This window comes from Mugil cephalus, chromosome 16 (assembly GCF_022458985.1).
Source record: "Mugil cephalus isolate CIBA_MC_2020 chromosome 16, CIBA_Mcephalus_1.1, whole genome shotgun sequence".
NCBI classification, from domain to species: domain Eukaryota; kingdom Metazoa; phylum Chordata; class Actinopteri; order Mugiliformes; family Mugilidae; genus Mugil; species Mugil cephalus.
The window spans coordinates 10,852,737-10,874,870 of record NC_061785.1 but is presented as its reverse complement, the minus strand read 5'-3'; the positions used below and the strand labels follow the sequence as shown (position 1 = coordinate 10,874,870).

The 22,134-nt window shown below is 44.3% G+C and overlaps 1 protein-coding gene across 2 annotated transcripts in view; it reads right to left on the bottom strand.

Annotated features, from left to right (window-relative positions):
• Position 1: 1 nt before the first annotated feature.
• LOC125022598 (leucine zipper putative tumor suppressor 2 homolog) overlaps positions 2-22,134 on the bottom strand; it is a 32,180-nt gene continuing 10,047 nt past the window's right edge. Inside the window, exons 2-7 of one of the 2 annotated variants that reach the window (XM_047609380.1) lie at positions 15,687-15,814; positions 5,996-6,538; positions 5,305-5,904; positions 5,079-5,201; positions 3,478-3,624; positions 2-2,586 (exon numbers count right to left, since the gene is read on the bottom strand). In XM_047609380.1, coding sequence (XP_047465336.1) covers positions 1,879-2,586; positions 3,478-3,624; positions 5,079-5,201; positions 5,305-5,904; positions 5,996-6,511 — 2,094 coding nt within the window. In that variant the 5' untranslated portion in view covers positions 6,512-6,538; positions 15,687-15,814 and the 3' untranslated portion in view covers positions 2-1,878. Of the gene's footprint in view, positions 2,587-3,477; positions 3,625-5,078; positions 5,202-5,304; positions 5,905-5,995; positions 6,539-12,223; positions 13,661-15,686; positions 15,815-22,134 lie in introns of those variants that run through there. The other variant, XM_047609381.1, reaches the window with a different exon arrangement.

Below are 22,134 nucleotides of genomic sequence, written 5' to 3'. Positions count from 1 at the left end.
CTGAAAATTGGTCTTTTTTTTAATTAAAACCATAGCGGGTTTGTTCAAGAAATGTACAGCATGAAAATATACATTTAAATGTCTTCATACAAATATTGTGGATTATAAAATTATACTGAGAACAAAACATCCACACAAACGTTAATATACAGACGTCGTATCTGTAGGAGCAAAATATAATGTGCGCGACATTGCTTTGGTCTATTCACAGTGGCTATGTTTGTATTCGTTGAGATGGAGAGACATCTCTGGAAGGAGACCTTGAGTGTGATGATATTTACAAAGGATGAAATCCTCAGTCAGCAGTAATAGAGGAGCAAAAAAAAAAAAAAAGTGTCTTCCTTCTGTTGTACAGGGAACTAAATATGTGTAAAAACAAAAAAATACTTTAAAGGTCAATGGAAACTGTTATTCAGTGCTTATTAACACGTCGCCCACACACAGCAATCGGACATCTCTTAGAGAGAGAAGCGGAAGAAGGGTTTTCTCTAATTAAGAGATAAAAAAGCATGAGTGTGCTTTAGTGCTGTGACACACGCTGTTTAATTATATATAACTCAACTTAACACCCAGTCAGGGCTGTGACATGAGGTTATAACGTGACCGTGAGACAGTATCCGTTAGTAAAAGACATCAGGTGGTGACGTGGTTTTTATAACGTTAGTTAAATATCTCTGGGTGCATGAGGAGCCTTCACGTATGCTAATGACTACGTTTACATGGACTCAAATCATCAGATTTAACCGTTTACACTGGCACAAACACCCCAAAACATCCAATCAGAATAGAAAAGTGTCACTGTTACCGTCCACATGGATTCTGGCTCCTTTTTGAAATTCCTTATGTCACCTGATGTTTACCTCATGTGGGGCAAACGTGCCGGAAAAGAGTGGATTTATTCCAGCCAGCGGGAGCTAATATTAAGCTAATATTTTCTAACTTATTGGTTAACGCCAGCCTTATCTGTCTGTTCTGATTCAGGCTACGTGAGTCCGTTTTTATTCTTGTTATTAGCGGAATACTAACGTCCATGTAAACGTAGGGAAACAGGAGTCATGTGTTTGGTCCTAGCTGGAATTAAACCTCTAAACATCTGCATGCAGCAAGTTTTAACTGCTCTTCAACATCACTCACCTCTGCACATTCATTTTCAGAGATAAAGCTTCCTGTAACATATAATACAACTATAGAGGGGACAGTTTAACAGTGTTACAGTCACAGAACTACTTTGTAGCAATGATTGTTAATTTTTTGTTAATGAGCGTCTATGAAGTATAATTTCATAATTACCCGTGCATGAAAACTGATTTGATCCAATCATCATACATCAGGTGCCATTTATGTATTTACTGGTACACAAGTTTGGGACCGAACCTAAAACCAGAGTGTTTGGAAACTTAAGATTTTTGTTTTTGCCGTAATTTTCCTCTGTGATAAACAACAACAGCAACACAACTCTTCACCTTTCTCTGACTCACGCACTCTTGATGACACGATAACATACTGAATGTGCTGTAGCCCACGTTTACCGTCAGCTGACGACAGCGTGGGCTCAGTCCGAGTTAACTGGACCGATGAGAAGTGACTAACACCGGTGGAGTGGGAGTATGGTGCTAAAACCAGGGGAGAGGGTGGAGGATGGTGAAAGGTTGAGAGAAGTTACTCACACGACAGCTAACACCTCCCACGGACTAAATCAGGTCAGATCAGGATTCTGATGAGGTCCAACTGAGACATTAGTGACGGGGTCATTTTTTTTTTTTTTTTTTTTTACATTTGTCACATCAGATGATCTATGACATGTAGGGGGGGAAAAAAAAACATTTAGCTGAAAATAGTGCAAATAAAAAAAAAAAGAAAGGAGGACGGACGTGGCGGTCATATTTCTGTGGCGGCGATCTCGTCAAAGTTGATCTCGTTGCCGCTGCCCTCGTCCTCCTCCCTGCTCTCCAGTTCCAGGCTGAGCTCCTGCAGGAGCTGCTCCAGCTCCCGGTTCCTGCGATACATCTGCACATAGTTCTGCTGCAGCTGTTTCTGGTAGCGGATTACTTTGTCCTTCTCCTCCTGCCAGATCTTGCGCTCCTCCTCGAAGCACCCCGTCTGCTGCTCGAACCTCTGCCGCTCGTAAGCCAGCTCGGACCTCATCCTGTCCATCTGGGCCTTCATGTTCTGCAGGGCCTCGGCGCTGCTCTGCCGCTGGGCCTTGGCCTCGTCGCTCTCGTAGGCGAGCAGCTGCTCCTCGGCCTCCTGGAACACCTGACACTGTCTGTTCCCCGGGCCCTGACTGGCCAGGGCTTCTCTCAGATGAGACAGCTCCACCTCGAGGCGCCCCACCTTCTCCCGGAGCAGCTCGGCCTCGCTCTTGCGCCGCTGCAGCTCGTTCTCGCACACCTCCAGCTCCAGGGTCCGAGTGCGGGTGGTGCCGTGCGCCTCCTGGAGGAGCACCTGGGTGTTGGTCAGCTCGCCGCGGGTCTCTCTGAGCTGACCCCGCAGCGAGACGATCTCCCCGACGCGCTGGGCCAACTCTCCCTGCACTTCTTTGAGCTGCTGCTTCAGCAGCGAGATTTCCCCCGACTTCTGACAGACCTGAGAGGACAGAAGGATCAGCAGTAGTGAAGCAAACGGTGCTGCTTGAAAGTGTTTCTGGATAATATCAGCAGATTTGTTTTTAGATTTATGAGGGAGAAAAAAGCAGTATCTGCTCCAAATATCGGCTCAGAAAAATCAGCAGCATGTATCGGTACCAGCCCTAAAAAAATCCATATCGGTCGATCTCTAGTGCAAATACTTTTAAGAGGTGCTGTAAACCTTAATTAAGTCTTAATCTAAATACTGAAGCAACTGACACTTTAAACATCAATCAACCTGCTGTTTATTTCCACAAGTGTCCGAGGAATAATTTGGTCAAAAATTTGTGTAAACGTTCCGTTTCAAGGGACATAGCCGACGTATTTAAACGTCTCATTATGTCCAAATGACTTAAAAAACTAGTCGTGTTCAAAACGGCTTAGTAATTAAAGAGGCTCTGTGAGATGAAATCAAAAGGAACCGTTTCCTGGTCATTTAAAACGACAGCGGTGATCAGTTTTATCATTGATCTGTGTCTGGCGCTTACAAAGATGCAGAGACGACCGATTGTGTTTGTGCGCTCGACTGATGAAAACAAACGTCCTCAATCTCTGTTAAGTCTCCAACAAATTACACAGAGTAATTATAATTATACGGCTGGGATGAGGACGGTGTTTCTACTTCGCATAAGAAAACAAACAAGGAACAATGAGTAATTGTTCAGCTCTCATCCTTTTAATTCCGTAAATTAACACATGAGGTCGGTCTGAGGGTCTAAAATAAAATATGATGTAGTTTGTAAAAAGTCCTTGAGGGAAAATTAATGATGCAGCGTAAAAGGAAGGATGGGAAAATGTACAACTTTACAGCCCTGCCCTTTTTTTTTTTCCTCATTGTGTCTCGGCTCACCTCCCACTTGGTCTCCTCTAGTCGAGGCCCCAACTGGATCTTCTCGTGCTCGTAGGAGGTGCAGCGCTCCTCCAGCTGCTCCCGCTCCTTCAGGAGCTGAGCAAAGTCCTCCTGCAGCTTCTTCTTCTCCTGCTGCAGCTGGTAAACCTGGGGCCACGGGATAAGGCAATTAAATCAACCGTACAACCAGTCAAACCAGTCTTATTTATAGACATGTTTTACCTTAAATGGCACGGGTATCAGTTTAGACTTGAGTGCATCACAAAAAGCTTGAAATAAAACCATGTCCATTTTATTTATATAGTGCTCTGTGAAGGAGCACCAGGTAATAGAATATATAATTAATACGGTAACGAAGCATTTTCATCATCTGTTTGCTGGTGTTCTTGGAGCTAATCAGTCTCCTCACAGCCTTTACTCCATCATCTAGCCTCCAGGGTGTTGTGTCTCTGACTACTACCTTCCTCTGGTACTCTGCTCTGCTCTATGATGTCAGAATCTATTCACCAACACGTTTGAATGTATCTATTTTCTCTTCTTTCCTTAAGGCTCGTTTTTGTATTTTTTTGCCACTCGGATTAACTTTTATTTCTACTTCCTGCTTCACTCTGAACAATGGCGACTAAAATTTTTCGTCGACATTTGTCCAAAGACGAGTCATATGAATGTTCATATCTCTGAACCTCCTCAGTTAACCTTTCCTCTATGCGTTCCATCTTTATTGATCCAAAACGATAGTAATGCTAAAGCAGAATGATGCTACTGCCAAGCGGACCAATCACAGCCTTTGTGGTTATATTTGTAGTTATATTTCTGGGAGTGGTACGAGTCAGCAATGGCGCTAGGGTCTGCATAGGAACTATAAACCACACATTAGGGATCTAAGCCTATTATGCCGATTTTTATATAGATTTCATTAAATATACACCACATAAAAATGTTTGGTATCTTTTTTCCAGCACAACTTCACCTCTATGATCTAATAATTGTTTTTATCGCTTTAGTTTATTCTGTTAAAAAAAATATACAAAAATCATTAAATTTGAACTGAAAAAAAAAAAAATATATATATATATACATATATATATATATATACACATATATATACACACACACACACACAGTATATAAAATTTATTACAAAAATAAAGCACAAACATGCTCATTGAACTATTTGGTAAAGGTAAAAGTGAAATTGAAAGCTATATACGAATAAATCCCATAAAACCATGTATAGGTGTCAGCTGCAACTCTTCAAAAACAAACTTATGTGCAAAATAATACAGAGCACTACACCAGTGCTTCATATTTCCAGAGTAACAAATAGTGCAGATGAAACTGAGATGTAATCAAATATATACAAATATTTCAAACTCTATGCAAACTGCTTCTTCTCTAGAGTTACAGTGATTCGAAACCGTCACATGATCTGATCACGCCAGTGTGATCACAGACTAGCACAGGTTGAGCTTTCAATCACACTCTTTCTGATCATAAAAAACAATAATGGACCTCATACTGAGATTTTTTCCCCCTAATTACTGCGGTCTGATAATCAGTGTGTTGTGTGTGTTTGCAGACTTCTTGACAGGGGTCCTAACCTGTAGCTGAAGCACCTGCTGTGCACGCTGGGCCTTCTGAGAGGCGACCTGCATCCTGGTGGCACAGCCCTGCCTCAGCTCCTCCAGCTCCAGCTCAAAGCGCTTCTGTTTCTCCTCGTAAACCTACGAGACGGAACGAAACATTAAGGCATAAAGGCTTAAAATCAATTTAAAAAAACAAAAACAAAAACAAAACAAACGTCCTGCCATTAAAACTTCCCATCACCTGACAGATCGCAGCCTCGTTCTCGTCCAGGTTGTCTTTGAGCTGCTGCAGCTCCAGCTCCCTCTCCCTCAGCTTGTCCTCCAGGTCCCTCACCACCCCTTCGTAGCCCTCCACGGGGCCGGGGGAGCGCCCGCTGGACCCGCTGTCGGACAGGGGCTGGCCCCGCCCACTTATCGACCCGGAGCCCGTGCTCTTGCTGGAGGACGAGCGCCCGCTGTCCGAGTTGGAGTGTCCGTGTGCGCTGGCTGGCGGGGCGCTCTTCATGGGCTCCAGGTGGCCGGCGGGGGCCTCTGCTGACGCCAGGCTGTAGGCGGCGCTGTTGTAAGGCGGCAGGCTGCAGAGGGAGTTGCGGCCCGAGTCGGACAGTGAGCAGGACTGGCTGCTCCCGCCGGCGGCGGCGTTGCGCCCACCGCTGTAGGAGCTGCGCTTCTCGGAGCAGGACGGCGACACTTCCCTGTGGGCGGGGCTGAGCAGGTTCAGGTTGTTTTGGCTTTCTGATGCATTGGCACAATGGCGAGGGGAGAGATACTGCATGGAGGTGCGGCTCTTGGGGATGACGGGTTTGAAGGCAGTGGGCCGCAGCACCGTCTTCTCCATGTTCTAGTTGAGGAATACAACGGGTTTAGAGAGTTCAAAGTTGTAAGACAGAGGATATAAACAGTGATCACTTTAACTTCAAAGACAGACTCACCTTCTCAAGTTTTCCTGACACTGGGATCAGTTTTGGAGGAGGTCCGCCCATATTTCCATTCAATCTTAAACCATCTTTAATCTCGTCCACATCACTTCCCGGGCTGCCAGGCGTCACCTGGTTGTCATTCCAGTCGCCCACATAGTCCTCATTCAGATAGGTGTAGTTCCCGTTTCCGCTCTCCTTCTCCTGCCCTCTGCTGGACGTCGTGGAGCTCTGCTTCTTCAGCGGTGGGACGCTCTGCAGTAACGGGTCTTGGGGCGACTCGGAGCCCAGGCAGGGCGCTCCGGGCGTGGGCCGTCGGACTCGGGCGCCCAGGTCGACGCCGGAGCGGTGGTCCGGGAAGGGGCCGGGGCGGGCGGGGATGAGGCTGCTGACCGAGCCCATGGGGTCCAGAGTGGAGGGCGGGGCGTTGGTGGGGGGTGACGGACCGGAGGAGTGTCGTCTGCGAGCTCCTCCGCTGAGGCCGGGGTTGTGGGGCTCAGCAGATATGGGCAGAGCCTGAACCAGGGCCATGGTGGCAGCTCAGAGGGGTCGCTGGCTCTGAGAGAGAGAAACAAGACGACGTCATTCAAACTCAACTGCTATTTACATGGAAGTTAAATAAAAAGATCTGATAACAAATATGTGTTTAGATGCCTTAAAAAAATTGGACTACTGGTAACTAATTGGTACTGATTCAACATAATCAGTCCCAAGTTAAGTCGTAAGTTAAATCAGTCATGTTAAGTATTATAAGTTAAAGTCTCAAATTGCTTAAGTCTTAAGTCCTAGAACAGCCCCTAAAGTCTGAAGCACTGAGTGTCAAAGCTGTGTTTCTACAAAGCCGACACTGAGACTTGTAGCGGTCACATTTATCAATCTTCTCTAGAAAACTACCTGGTAGATAAAATGTTTTGCCTCAAAGTTTGCTTTCAAGGATTTTCTCATTGTCAGAATTACAGACGCCGACTATGACAAGAGTCAAAACAGACCTGACACACAGTGGAACACGGCAGCCCACACACAGAGAACCAGGACGGGCCATTCATTAAATCCATTGGAGCGGCACAAACGGGAGCCGAGGCATGCGTCTTACGAGGCATGAGGCAGCACAAGAAAGGGGTCTCTTTTCATTTGGGACGTAAAATGGCTTGAAGCACGCTGGCATTTTCCCTAACAGCGACAAAGACGACTGTCTCCGCACATCTCATCAGCCTTAGAGGCAGCTGAGAGTTCATAACAGGCGATCATACCTCAACACAGAGAGGAGGAGACTGGCTAAACTCGCTGGGGCACTTGTGTGGTTTTGTTGAGAGATATTAGACTAAATCTCACGCGGATGTGAGAAACAATATGTAGATGAAGTTGCTCTTTCACTCCCTCGCTCCAACAGGACTGGCAGTAAACACTGACACTGTAACAGGCGCGTACTCGAGCGTGGAGAACAATTGACCCGTGGTGATGATATCACGCTGCAGTAACGCCAAAACCGACACCGGAGCCTGTTTCTCACTAAAAACATCCCCATCACGCTGAGTCACGGAACATGAGGATGTCCGACTCGCGGGTGTGTCTTGCGCCGAGTTTCGGGTAAGGCGCAAAGGTGTGAGAGAAGCTGCGAGGCCACGACTTTCGGTCTGGCTTCACCTGCTCTGTGACCTTCTCCACCACGCCGATTATCTGTGGGGAACCTGGCCAACGACGCTGGCTTCGAGCCCTCGGCAGCGAAGACGCGCCGATGCCAAGTCGTTCTACGAGAGCAGTTTGCAAAGAGCCCGGAGGCCCTGTGATTATCACATGTTAATTAACACCCTCAAAAATCTGGCTGATCCCTACTTAGGCTCTTCTTTAAGCGATTAAGTCAAATCTGGTTCTGTGGTATGCTGTCATGACACGTAACGACTTACTGACTGACAATACCATTTGGTTACCTTGGAAACGGGGGGCACATCTTTAAAAAGAAAAAAATAAATGCTGCAAACTTTTAACTTCAGTGGAGCAGATGGTTTGTCCATTGATCCTCTTTAGTAGTTCAGATCACGCACTGAAAAAAAAATGGATATAAATGTCTCTCTGTGCCTTATAATATTTCTACTGCATAGTTCCATCATTGCATCAGTGTCAGTCTAAAGGAAATGATGGCAGCAGCAGCAGCAGCGACATGTGGCGCCGGGGACGCAGCATTAACGGTCCCCAACGAGCCGAGCCAGTAGGGATTAGTCTTACTTCTCTGTGTGCTGATCAAACATAATTAGAAACCAGCAGAAGATGAGATTCAGGCAACCACTTCTCTTAGAAGAATCCTTCAGGCTAGTTTTTAATGCGCACTAGCCAGTGAGCTCACCTGATGTTTGTAGAGAGAGGGCATTAGCATTAGCATTAGCAATGCATTTTAACATGTGTAAGGGACACTTTCCTCAACTTCTCACTGCGAATCAGCTCGTGCATCAATCATCTCTGCACTGCAGGATAAAAGGCATAGTGTGTTTATTACAGCAGCCCTCAGAAGGCAGTGAGACATGCATACTTTTCTCATTACTTGACTTTTGCGTGACCAAGATCCAGATATGAGTCAGACATTTTTAAATGTCATCACTAGTGCGTTTTGTCAGATTGCCTGAATTGAGAGGCTAATAATGACCAAGAAGTTTATGATAGGCATAATTCAATCACTTAGAAACACCAGAAGTCACAAAGCTTTGAGCACAAGTGTGTCCCAGCCAGGTTGATCACTTTTTTGGGGGGGGTATACAGTTGTTTGTGCTGTTTTGTTTCTGTTTTGCTTGGTGTTGTAATTGCGGTTTCTGTGCGATGTGAAACTGGTGGAGACGTTTTCTCAGTTCTCTTGTGTTTTGTCTGTTCCCGTGTGTTTTCCTAAGCTGCAACTCCCTCTCGTCCACCACACCCGGCCTTCTAACGGCAAAACTATCCGTACGCAAACTTCTAGAGTTACACAAAGGCCCGCACGAACTTTGCGGTTCGGTTAAAACCAGCCAGGCTAGTGCAGTTGTTTCGCCCTGATCGCCGCTGTCAACTCATCAGAAAGGGAGCCCACAAAGTCTCCCCCAGATAAGTGAGTGAGCTCTAATCCCTCCGGACTGACTGAAAACTATTTTAAAGGCTCCGTCATGCTCGCGCGGTCCTGGTTTCCCTTTAGTTGCCATGGAGACAGGGGCCTCAAACATTAGAAGGGTTTGGAGGAGGGGGGTGGGGGATGCAGGGTCAGAGGGCTGACAGGGAGGCCGGGACCTCTCCTTAGCATCTTAAAGCGCTCAGTCGTTCTATAGCTTTACAGCTCTTCAATACGCTCCCAAGTGGCCCGATGGAAGACAAATGGACGTTAATGACTAGTGGACGGATCCATGGCAACTATACACTGTCCTATGGTGGCACATCACTATTTTTGTATGTATAAATATGCAAATTTTTTAATTTGAATTCAGTCAGTAAAAATGCAGAAACTTTGTATTTCACAACATATAATAATCTCTTCGTTGATTCTACCAATAGTCCAAAAACTTCATGTTATCGTATATAAATGAACAAAGGCAGCAGAAGCTCAGAGCCTGCAACATGTGGACGTGTATTTTTATCTCTCCCTTCTCCCCAACTTATACTTCTCACCAGTCCCCTAATGCCGACAGTGTCAGCTGATTCTGACTGTGAACATGCTGTTATGTCTGGGAAAGCCCTTGAAGGTATTAAAGCAAGTCAGTCAGTCAGTCAGTCCTCCATTTGAAGTGAGTGGAGCCTAAACAGGAGCAGCCAGGACAACTTCACAGCCACCGCTTTTGAGATATCTTATTATTCACAACTTTCAAAGAGGAGATTGAACGTACTGCACAAGACAAGCTGGAGTCTCCTGTTGACACGTTGTTTGCGGCCATTTGGTTAGACACACACATATTTAGGAACATTCACTAATGACAACAACAGGACCCAAAGACAAGTAATAATGAAGGTTCCAGCCTGAAACCATGTAGGTGATTCTTACCAGACAAATTTGCAACTGATAAAATGATTACAGGCCAAGGGGCGCTAGCCAATGAACATCACACAGGTGATAATCTAAGCCATATGTCATCGGACTGTTTAAATGTAATACAAATGTAAGACGTGCTACTTGACAACTTCAAATGGAAGCGGATAGTCAGCGAATTAAGCGCAGAGTTACAGGAGGAGAAACTTAAGTAAAGGAAATGATTCCTTCCATGTTCAGATGTTTACAACAATATTGATGATGATTCATAAGTCAGGGAGAGGTTAGTTGTGTATGACGACTCATAGCTCTCCTTAGCTTCCTAGCCTCCCAGCTGATAGTAGCTTTTCCTCTTTCCCAAACTTTCAAGCAAGAGTAGAACACCCCAACCCTAACCCTAACACTAACCCTAACCCTAACACTAACCCTAACACTAACCCTAGCACTAACCCTAGCACTAACCCTAACACTAACCCTAACACTAACCCTAGCACTAACCCTAGCACTAACCCTAACCCTAACCATAGCACTAACCCTACGTACGAGCCAGCTGCAGATCCTTGCCCTGGACACAGACGACGTGAGGCAATGCCACACTCGGCCTTCGATTCCAGCAGATCTTTGGAGTCACTTTGATGCGTCCCTAACTTAACAACTTTGATCGTACCCTTAAATAGAAGCAGCTGTCCGATTTTTATATCTTATTTCCGTGCTGAAACGGGAGCCACAAGAGATGACAAATCAATATGCACACACCCAGAAATTCTTGCTGAGACTTCAGTCTGCTCTGAAACACTCAACTCGGACTTGGTCAGGTCACTCCGATCGCAGCCACGTGTCTCATTACACATACAGCAGCAAGTCCTGATTTGTTTTAACGCGGGGCAACCTTCCATCCGACTGCGTGCGAGATCGGCAATTAGGGAGGCAAATAGTGTAAAAGCCTTTTTATAGAGGCCGTTTATAAAGATACAGTACGCACAGTTTATTGGCTCTTCCCCCTAAAGACTGCAACGTCACACAAACCTGCTTTGAGATGGAGTGAAAGGGCCTGCTGTAAATCCCTCTTTGTTAGCACCACACCATAAACACACAACCAGAGTCTAAAAATATTCTCCACGCCAGGTGAAGTGTTAGGTTTGTTTTATCCCGGCTCTCGCCTGCGCTTTTACCACCGAGGGACGACTCTGGAAAGTGACGTGGAAATGAGTGAAAAGGTGCAATGAAGGGAAGCACATAGTGACCCCGTGTTCAGCGGGGAGCGTCTGCACGAGGGAACAAAGTGTGGAGATCCCCTCCTCCACTCTCCATCTCACTCTACCCAAACTTCTGAATCCCACTTTCTCTTTTTTGTCACCCCCCTCCTTCCCTCCCTCCCTCCCGTCTCTTATACTTTCCCCCCCTCCACTCTTTCTCTGGAAAGTGGAGCGTCGGGGAAAAAAGTGTGACAAAGCTATTTCGGTTCTGAAGACAACCTACCTTTTCCACGGGCAGACACCTCACAGCCCTGGCAAACGCTACGGTCACCGTACCAAATGTTAATGCTCCCGAGCAGGGCCGCGACTAACGGTGATTTCGCTGCAGATTATAGCAACAAGTGTGCTGGAAATTGCTGCCAAAGATGTGACTTAAACAAATGGGAGAAAGTTTTTGCATTTGTTTCTTTTGGGTAAAAAAAAAAAAAATCAATTAGTCAACTATTTTGTGATTCTTGCCCCACGTTGTTTGAAAGTTAGCATTTATGACATTTCCTGGTTAGATAGATTTTTGAAGAGCATGGTATATTATAGGGTTACAGTTAAGTAATGAGTCCTCATGAGGTGATGCACTGGATGCTGTCAATGATTACACTGCATGGAAAGAAGGCAGAGGCCTCCATTCACAAACACACGCTCACTTGGATTAATGTCTTTAGCTTGTCACTTGTCTTTTTGTCTTAATGAATAAGAGGGGGGAAGCTATCAACGCAAGGCAGCTGCAGTTTGTCAGTCTTATACTTGATCATTTGGAAGGCTGCAACTTCTCTCTATGATATTTTCTATAATTTAATTGTACAATCTATGAAATGTCCAAATTTCTGTCCAAATCTCAGTAGATGAGACTAATTTAGTTAGTTTGCAAAAAAAAAAAAGCAGAGTTAATGCTCTTACTTCACATTAAGGTGCAATAAACCTGCACGTCCCAACTAATCAAACAGTGACTCAAACAGTTATCGCCAAACATCTCCTTGATATGAACGACTTCCCTTTTTCTCCAACGTTTCTTACCGCAGTTTGTTCCCTGCATAGCTGCTCTGGCGTCTGACCTCCTCATCATCCAGCCTCAGGTTTAACTCGGCTCAAACCGTCACTAGGCTCCTGCTCTGCCTCCTGGCTGTTTGGCTCAGTTTCTGACCAACCCTCGTGAGCAAAACTCCTCTACAGAAAAAAAAAAAAAAATCTCGTCCAAAAAAAAAAAAAAAAAAAGAGACAGAAGCAGCTCATTCTCAAGCTAAATGCCGCCAACGTGAATGAGAGCACAGTCCCCTCCCCTCCCTCTGCTTTCCTCTCTATCCCTCTCCCTCTCATACCCACCGTAACACCTCCTCCTCCTCCTCCTCCTCTCAGCCCAGCCTCCCTCTGACAGATACACCTCCTCCCTGCTCCACTCCTCCTCGACCATTTCCTTTGCCCAAAGAAACTCCGCAAAGTCCCCTACTGCCTTTGTCTGGCACCAAAAAGAAAAAGAAAAAAAAAAACAGAAAGGGGGGAAAACTCTCAGAAAGCTGGGGAAAGGAGGCGAGTTTTCAGTTTAGTATTCAGGACAGTAAAAAAAAAAAATTGAGCTGTATGTGGATGTCATCGTACTTTAAGAGTCTGGATTCCCATTTGCTACGTTTGAGATTTGAGTGAGACAAGTAAAAAATGTGGCAAGTGGCATTTTACGAGAAAAAAAAAATATAGATGTAAACAATATAGAAAAAACACAGCATTTTGAATATATTCAAACTCTGCACATGTACCTAAAGCTAAAAAAAAAATGAGTTAATTAGGGAGCTAATGATTAATTAAAGAAGCCGTCAATTATATCAGCTTTTTAAAAGGCAGATCTGGATATATGTCATGCACACATGCTGCCATCTCATCAGATATAAAACTGAAAGCAAATGCTTTCTGACTGAACAGTCATGCACAAAATCCTCTCTCCGTGCAGATCAATGCATTCAGAATGTGTTTAAAGTAATATTGAGAGCTGTGTTTTCGCTTCGGAGGCTGTGGTTCGTAGCACCACTGGATTGCGTTGTGTTGTACCGCCGCATGTCGCTATTAGCTTGACATTTAAATCGGGATCTTGCGCCACTGCCTTTTTAAATAATACAAATACACCCAGGGCTTTGGCTGGAATATATGTAAACACTGCAAAAGATATTCTTGTGGCCGCAGCGCAGAAGGCTGTAATGACAATATTTACATATTATAACCTTATATAGTTGCTAAGGTTTTAGAAGAGCCACAGGTTGGACACTGTTTTGTTTTCAACTGGTTCAACTGGTGTGCGTGCTTTATGGGTTTGTTGATGAGGAAGCGTGGAGCAGGAAGAAGAAGCCTGCGGGTGCTTTCACCGGAGAGTCTTCTTAAACAAATGGTTTACCCGTCCAGCAGACATAAAGCTATGTTAGCATTTATTCTACATCCTAAATCCTCTCTAAATGTCTATTACACTACTAAAATCTCAACTGTGTTTACCAGTGATAGTCCTGGACAGGTAGAGTACGGTGTATTTTGACCTATTTAAAGGAACGTATTAACATATTAAACCTTTTTTTCCCCAGAATTTTCATATACCTCTGCTTGGGTCTTTTAAAATTTGAATAAATATAAATAATTATCAGTTTTTCCAATATTTTTGGTGTTTTGAATAGTGGCTGTTACGAGATTTTTAAATTATATAAGATGAAACATTTTTAGGATTAAAAAAGAACATCATTTTATCATGTTTAAACCTTTTGTTTAAAACTAAACCAGCTACATTTATTTTAATTTATCGAGCATTTAAGATAATTTAAATCGAGTCTCTAACATCTTGAGCCTTATTCACCTGTGACAGGGGGCAGCATCAAGCTTCAACCCGGTCAGAAACATTTAAAGGGAAGCAGAGGGCGCAGTCGGTGGAGTTCAGCTTCTCGGCTTCCAGATGAAGAGAGGGGTAAAGTAGGGTACGAGAAGTAGGCTATGCCCTGCCACCGCCTTACGCACGCACACACAAACACAGATCTGTTCCTCCCCCCTTCTCTTATCGACCGCCCCCCCCTCCTCCACCTCCCCCCGCTCGCAGAACTGGGTCACGCTGGTGGGCACAAAGTTTGTTCTCCGAGCAGCGAGACGGGAGGCGGGGCGGAGAGTTCAAGGTCATTCTCGAGCACGTCTCGATGGGAGGTCGGGAGAATGTGCCACAAGTAAAACCCCCCGTAGGGCTGCAGCCAAAGCAACAGAAACCACTCGCAGCTAGAGCCCAAGACCGGACGACAAATACCATCAATCAGCCGCCCTGAGGCCACCCGTGCTGGGATAAAGATGCGGGCTGCAAATCACCTCCGTGGACGCCACCATTAATGCTGCCTGTTTATATGGAGCAGGGGAGGGGAGGAGGGGTCTAACATGACTCAGCCCCTTTACAGAGAGTTGATTTACAGGCCTGAGTGCACCAATGTAAAATGACAAGTCTGTGGCTTCCCTCTCTATCTGCAGGACAGCCAAGGAAAAACCATGAAGGAAATTGAAGTCAAATTCCAGTTAAAACAAAGAATTCCAGCGTGGTTGTGCAGTAATGTTGGGTACATCTGTCTTGCGGTTTCTGGTTTATCCTCCTCAGTCACATAAAATTTATTATCCTTCGGAGATGCACAAAATGTTTAGGAGCGCCGAGTGCGGGCAGATCTCCGGCGAACGTTGACTCTTTGGCTCCTCGGAGGCCCAGATTCTAGTTTATCCACATCTACGATGGAGGGCCTGCAGGTGATCATCCATCATCGGCCGAGCTGCCACCTCTCAGCCCGCTTCCATCTATATTTTCATAACAACGGCTTCCATCGGAGACCGGGAACCCGACAGAAAGCTAGGCCATCCATCAGTGTCCGCGCCGCCTCGGCATGGGGACATCACTCCCATTGGACGCTGCTGCTGCTGCTGCTGCTGCTAAAAGCGGCCTCGACCGGCCGGCCCGTGGACCACTTACCTCCGGAATAATCCACCGCGGCACAAAGCAATCCACGGACGCCTCGGAAATAAAACCGGCGAGAAAACGAACCACGGGGTGGTTCACCAGTCTAATGAGTCTTTTGCAGACTGAAATAAGCACTCGTAGTAGATCCAGCCATAAATCCACACGAATGGGCTGCATTGAGTTGGAAGGGATCCGACTTAACCACACTCTCATTTACAGTATAATGTGCCGAAGAGATTACGGTTTCGCCTCTAGCTCTGAAATTAAACCAAAAAAAAAAACCCTATTCCTGATTAAAATCGGATGGTAGCTCTCATACAGCAGGAATGTGTTAACATTCACTCAAAGCAGGATGCGCTCTACTATGTGTGTGGTACGATCCAGGCAAGTCTTAATATAAATGCAAGTCTAAACAAGAACGAAAATAGGACAAGAAAACAAAGCTGCAATCCAAGAGCGTTTGCATAAAAGCGAAGTTTACGGTCTGATAAAATGATTTAATTTAAACCGCCAAACATCTCCACTTACCTGTCAATGACACCCTGTCTTCAGCTTCTGGAGGCCTTAGAGATGCATGTAGAGGTCGGACGAGCATCGCAGGAACTCACACCGGTGAGCACATCTTCATCCTCAATCCGGCTCTCTGTTCTCCCAGACTGAGGGGGAAAGAACAAAATTGAAATAAATTTAAAAAAAAAATGCACTTGTTGAATCAGCAGAAGAGAAGCAGTGAGACTAATACCACTGTGGAGAGCTGGAAAACCTAAAATGTGACAAGTGTGTTTATAGAAGTCAGCAAGAAAGAGGAAAATCTGAGTCACAGCGGCAAAAAGGCTTCACGAGGAAGAAGGTTGAGACTGAGGGGGATTTTCCATGTCAACAAGAGTGAGAAAGGAATCCAAGACTAGCACCCAGTCCACAAAACAACCATCCCCTGAGTCAAGTAAAAATGCTGCTGTTGATTCTTTTACATGTTTGTGGATCACCACAAAGGTCTGTGGGATCAGTTTTGGGCATTTGTTAAAGGTCACACAAATATAGTTTCCAAGTGAAACAATTGAATGAACTTAAAGCGATCTGGTTCAGCTTTTACCTTTACATGTAAAAAGACAAAAGCGCGCTGCCACCATCTGGAAAGAAGCACAGAGACCGTCTGCAATTCATTAAAATGACGTATTACTGGTAAAGTACATAATAGAAGAGCATGAGAAAAGAAAGGCTATGATAAGTGCCAGAGGCGATTAGAAGAGACAGCCATTAATTCTGACTGAATAATCAGAGTCCAGATGCTGCAATGAGGACATTAAAATCGCAGAGTATAACGTGGAATTACTTGCGGTGTAATTGTGTTTTCGACATAACAACATCGTGTCAGGTAGAATTAAATACCGGCACTAATGGAAGAATAATAAACAGTCACATGTGATCCTGGGAAAGCGCACGGACAAAAATCAAGCCTCAGCCATCAACTTCCCAACTTTGCAGGTCACAGCCTCGGTTTTCAAATATCAGGAGAACCTTAATCACTGGAATAAACACCTCTTTCTCCTCAGCATATGTCCATGCTATACTATAAATTAATTATTAACAGCGTTAGAGACTAAGAGAGAGCTGCAAAGTTCTTAACAGGACTGTGCTATAAACTAAATTACATAAATATTTTAAAATGCATCACATAACAAAGAAGGAAATCAGCTAACCAACAGTGTGTATTATTTATGACTATTAATATCTCTGTACATCACAAGAATAATAAAAATATCTACTTAGAGCCAGACTGCACTTCCTCATATCGCCACTAGAGGCTGCACCAAAAGTGAGTCAATATCCATAAACCTTTTGTGACAACTGAACCAGGGACAATTCTTATGTAATATAGTCCTCTTTAATTATACTAAGGCTTAAAGTTAAAGAGGCAGGCGTGAGTGACAGGGTTGTGTCATCTCAGGTTGCTAGCTGCCTGCCAGGGCTTCACCCATTCGCCTAATCCAACGCTAACAACACGGCAGCCAGAAACACCACAACATCCACAGGTGATGTCACATAACCTGTACTAAAAGAACAAGTTTAGCAAGTCTTCACGCTAAGTTAAGACAACCATGGTATTTGGCTTCTTATATAATAATGAATGCATTAAGAACTGGATATCAACATGGAGCCTTGGTCATTCGCATTAAATTTGATAAATTTGATAATTTGCCCAAGATTTAGACTTAAGGCCCACGAATAAATGCCGTTCATTATTACACACGTTGAGATGTTACAATCCCTTGCGCCAAGATCAGAGGAAAAACACATTTTGAAGCTCAGTCCAACTGAAAAACAATTAGCAGGCTAGCAGCCAACCAACAAGAAGACACCAGCTAACTAGCCTAGCCAACAGCACTAGGTAAGAAGTGATGGGATATGTGACTACATGTCAACCAACGCTGCCAAGATCTGAGACAAAACACAATAAGACGCCCAGTTCAACTGAAAAACCAGCCAGAAAAAATCGTAGCATGCTTTGGCCTTTACGCCAAAATTACAGCCTAGCACAGCTTCTTGTGTTGCATCCAACTCTTTGCAAGAAAGTAAATGATTTCAGGTGTATTTATTTATTTTTTTAAATCATTTACTAGACCAGAAGGACATTTGTTGTAAAACATTTGTGTCATTTTCAAAAAAAATTTAATGCTATACCACTCTTGTCCGAGTTTACATTTGCTTTAAAATAAATTATTTATAAAACTTTTATACCTTGGGCTTGTTTCCTTGGGTTTAAAAATATAACTGTGGTCAGAGCTGAGAAGCTGAGAGTGGCGTAGAGGCTAATCGGTTACCGTGCATCCTGTTTCATCTGCAGGATCGGGATGTTTGCTAAAACTACTACGTAACCAACCGCCTGCAGGCTTGCTGCAACTGTGCAGGGCTTTACTTGAACCTCGGCAAACCACCGGCTCTTCCATCTGCACCGAGCGCACTGCATTAGTACGTTAAAGACAGATGTAAGTGCTGAGGAGACTGTGGCTTCCCACACGTGATGCATCTCAATCCAGATGGCTTTGAGGCGGCTTCTTAAACGCTCAAGTGGCCATGGAGAACACGTTGATCCCTGCAAAGTAATACTTTAATGGTTGTTTGTTTTAAAGGCTGACAATCGGACAAGAGATCGCAAACAGGTGTTTATTTAAGAGAGCCGCTCCTCCTCTCACCTGTTGTTCCCCACTGACGGAGATAATCCTCATTAAGGGTAGACCAAGCACAAAGGCAGATACCCAAAGACGGGAATTATTCACGCACCAAACACGCACCTTCAAAGACAGCCTTCATACCACTAAGCTTCACCATGACCTGGTAAATCACCCAGTTTATCTCCGTCAGAGCTTTTTGTTTGGGATAAAGAGCAGACTTGAATGGATTCGTGCAACTCAAGAATCCTCTGAAAAATCGCTGCAATTATCGAACCCGCTCACATTTCGCAGGACTCTGATTTTCTCACGTCATTCACGAGCCTCTGAGCATGCAAGGGTTGAGCCAAGCAATTACTGGTTTATAAGAAGTCAGTCTGTGAAACTCTGAGATAAATTCTGTGCATCTCAGCTGGAGGTTCTGAAGCCGTTCAGGGGACACCCAAACACGGCCAAACATTTCCAAAATCCGACACTGATGATAAAGAGAAAATGGGAGGAAAGAAAACACAGGTTATGGTTTAATCTGCAGGCAGAAGAGCCAAGAGTCTCCCTGCTAACAAAAACAAACAACAAAAAAAAAACCCTCTTGGAGTTAAATCAGATCATCTGTTCTCTATTTCAAGCTGAGGTTTTATAATTCACAGAAAAAAAAGAAAAAGTGACATGAAAATACCAAAAGAACGGCTCTGAAATGTCTCTGTATAAATTGTATAAAGTTTTTGATTTTAATCCAAAAATAAGTGATTTTGAAAACTGTTGCATGGCCACTTGTTGGCAGCACGAACGCACTGTAAACATTGACATAATGGTTGGTGTGGCAAAAGAATGATGGCAAATAAGACAAAAACTTTGCAGACATATAATTTTTGACGATTTTTATGTGCAATAATATGTTTTATTTGAGTTATTATGTGTAAATTAACTCAGATTGTTATTTTTAAATGATCTACCACACACTTGTTGATAGTGTGTTAGGGTTAGGTTGTGGTTGTGCCCCACAAGACGAATTTAGGTTTATCTCTTTACCTTTGTCTACCTTTGTCGCCACTGTAACTATTAAAATGTCATGCATCAATCCTGATGGCGTGATACATGATGTTGAACTTGTATTTATAAAACAGCTCCTATACAACCATGTAGTTTCACGGCAACGTAATGTTAACCTCTTGGAAAGAAGTTAAACAATCGGTGCACGCAGCTTAATGAGGAACATTAAAGTACAAAGACACAATGATATTATAATGTAAAACAAAAACACTCAACATTAGTGGGTGTGCATTTGACCATGACCGGATACAGTAAGTTTGCAGCGACACAGCGAAGTGGTTGGGAGGTTACATTAAGTAGAGGGGGTGCAGGAAATTAATTTAGATACCTATTGGGAAGGGCAGGTTAACAGAGGATAAGTAATGAGGATAAATGAGGACGTGCATTTTCCAGGCTTTTAGGCAAATACACACAGAAGCATGCGAACACACACATGCGAGCGCACGAAACACAGGACCAGAGGACTATTAACGAATAGGGTGGTGTCCCACTTCTTCCCTCTCCAAACACCGCCACCCCGCCGCACTTAAGTTTATTATTACAACGTTCAACCGTGTGCCAAAGGTTCCAGGCCGGTTAGCAAACTAAATAAGAACCGTTGGGACCGTCGCACCATGAACAAAGGCCATTCAGAAAACAGGGAAGCGGTGGGACAACGCACAGACACATTAACACCACTGCATTCTTTGCTTGCTTGTGCACAGGTGAGACCAGGAACTGTAAATGTACGGGGAAATGTTTCGGAGGAGACTGGGAGCACAGACATTCTGAAATCGTACAGATGTTTGTTTAACGGGATATAATGGGCAGCGGGTGGGATGTGAATCCGAAGGGAAAACTGGCATGTCTGCCTTGTTTGGACAGCGGGAAGATAGCCCACATGGAAAGCATCACATTCCATCTTAAACAGCTCGAAATCTCTGTATTTTCTCAGACGTTCTCATTTAGGATAATCCGAGCCAAACCTCAAACATCCTCCTTCGTTTTCAGAAAGAAAACTCGATTTATTCTATGAAGGATGGTGGAGGAGGTTCAAATGTAAGATCACACTGTTATTACCCCATGTACTAGTCAAGTGTCTGGGCTCAAATTAATATGATTTATACCGTGACTAAAATAATGTTTGAACCACATACAACAACAGTTTCAATAAAGCCTCAGTTTTTTTTCATCACCAATAAATGTGTTAAATCTTATCATAGTTTCCAAAGCCCTGTTCAAACTGGTATTCACACGTATGAGTGATCTGAATACAAGTGGAAAACCGTAGTAAGGTGTCAGTGAACACACATAAGATGCACTTAGGATGAATTTCTGGGCCACTTGTGACTCCATTCAGTATTTTGACCTTGTAGCTGTTAACCAACTAAATGCTGAAATAAGTAAACACTTTGTATCACATCCCCATGTTCAGGACACACAAAACACAGAGTGTTGTTCTACATTAGATTCATTAGAGACAGCAGCTTTATCAGTATCCTACTGAGCCAAAAACGATGCCAGTCTTTATCTGAACACAGAGCTTAAAGCTGTGATCAGATCTCAAGCGGCGCCTCGAGACACATTTTAATCCAAGGTCTGAAAACATCCCGCGGTGATGCACCCAACATCTATCTGACAAACCTCAAATTTTTCTATTTGCCACGAGAGGAAGACAAACGTTATAGTTTGTTTTACATTTTCGCTTTTCAAACAAAAAAAGCAGGAGTCTGCTCTAACTGCTCAAACATTTGTCTGCCAGCCTCGGTCTACATCAGTAAACTCAGTCGTCCTTGGCTGTTCCGGCGAGCCTGGATGGATGGATGGACTTGTTTGAATGTTTAACATCTTTCATCCTGTCAGCGTGCACATTTGGGACCGACGGCTCTGCACGCTCATTACTTCAGACCCACTTCCCCTCCGGCTGCGTCAGCCCCTTATGCAACGCTGTGACGCAACTACCGCTTGACCGCGCATCCCACCACCCACGTAGCATCTGATTTGCACCCTTGCTCTTCCTCCTCACCTCCCAGTCGCTTGCTGCCACGCGGCCGTTCCTCGCTCGAACACCTTCAACTGCGGCTCGACTGATACGAGGCTTTTGTACGTGCATTATTTCTCACATCGGACGGGCTCCGATCACGTTTATTAGAGAGTTCGCCATCCATCTCGTGGCCTCTCGGCTAGAGAATAATCAGGCCAGAAATCACACAGCGAGTGAGGAGAAATGTATTTAAAAATATCCAAACAACCAACCTCAGGGAGGGGTCGTCCCACTTACATAAGTCCAGTTACACAGTGTACCTCTAGCTACAAGAAAACTAAAGGAAGACGGAAAAGTGTGGAGACAGAATTTCAAGAACAACTACTCCACAGTATTTATTTACCTTCTGAGTGAGACGGGAAGCGAAGCTATCCTGGTATTAGAGACTCATATCCCAGCTTTGAACATCAGACGCAATGAAAAGGACAGAGGATGAAATCCTGTACGGGGTTATGAGTTGCAGTCTGAAATGAAACAGTCTAGTTTGAGGCTCGATAATTTATAAAAGCCTGACGCGGGGATAAAAAGAGTAATGACCTTGTTGGGTGAGAGTGAGACGAGGAAATTAGGGCAAAAATGAAAGAAAAATGAAGTACAGTAGAAGAGATGTCAAACATTACAACGGAGAGAATATTTCCGTATCTGGGAAAGCAGCTGCGGTAATAAAGTGAGGTTGTAAACAAGCCAAAAGATAGATTATACAAATAATCTCACATGGAAAAGAGAACGCACA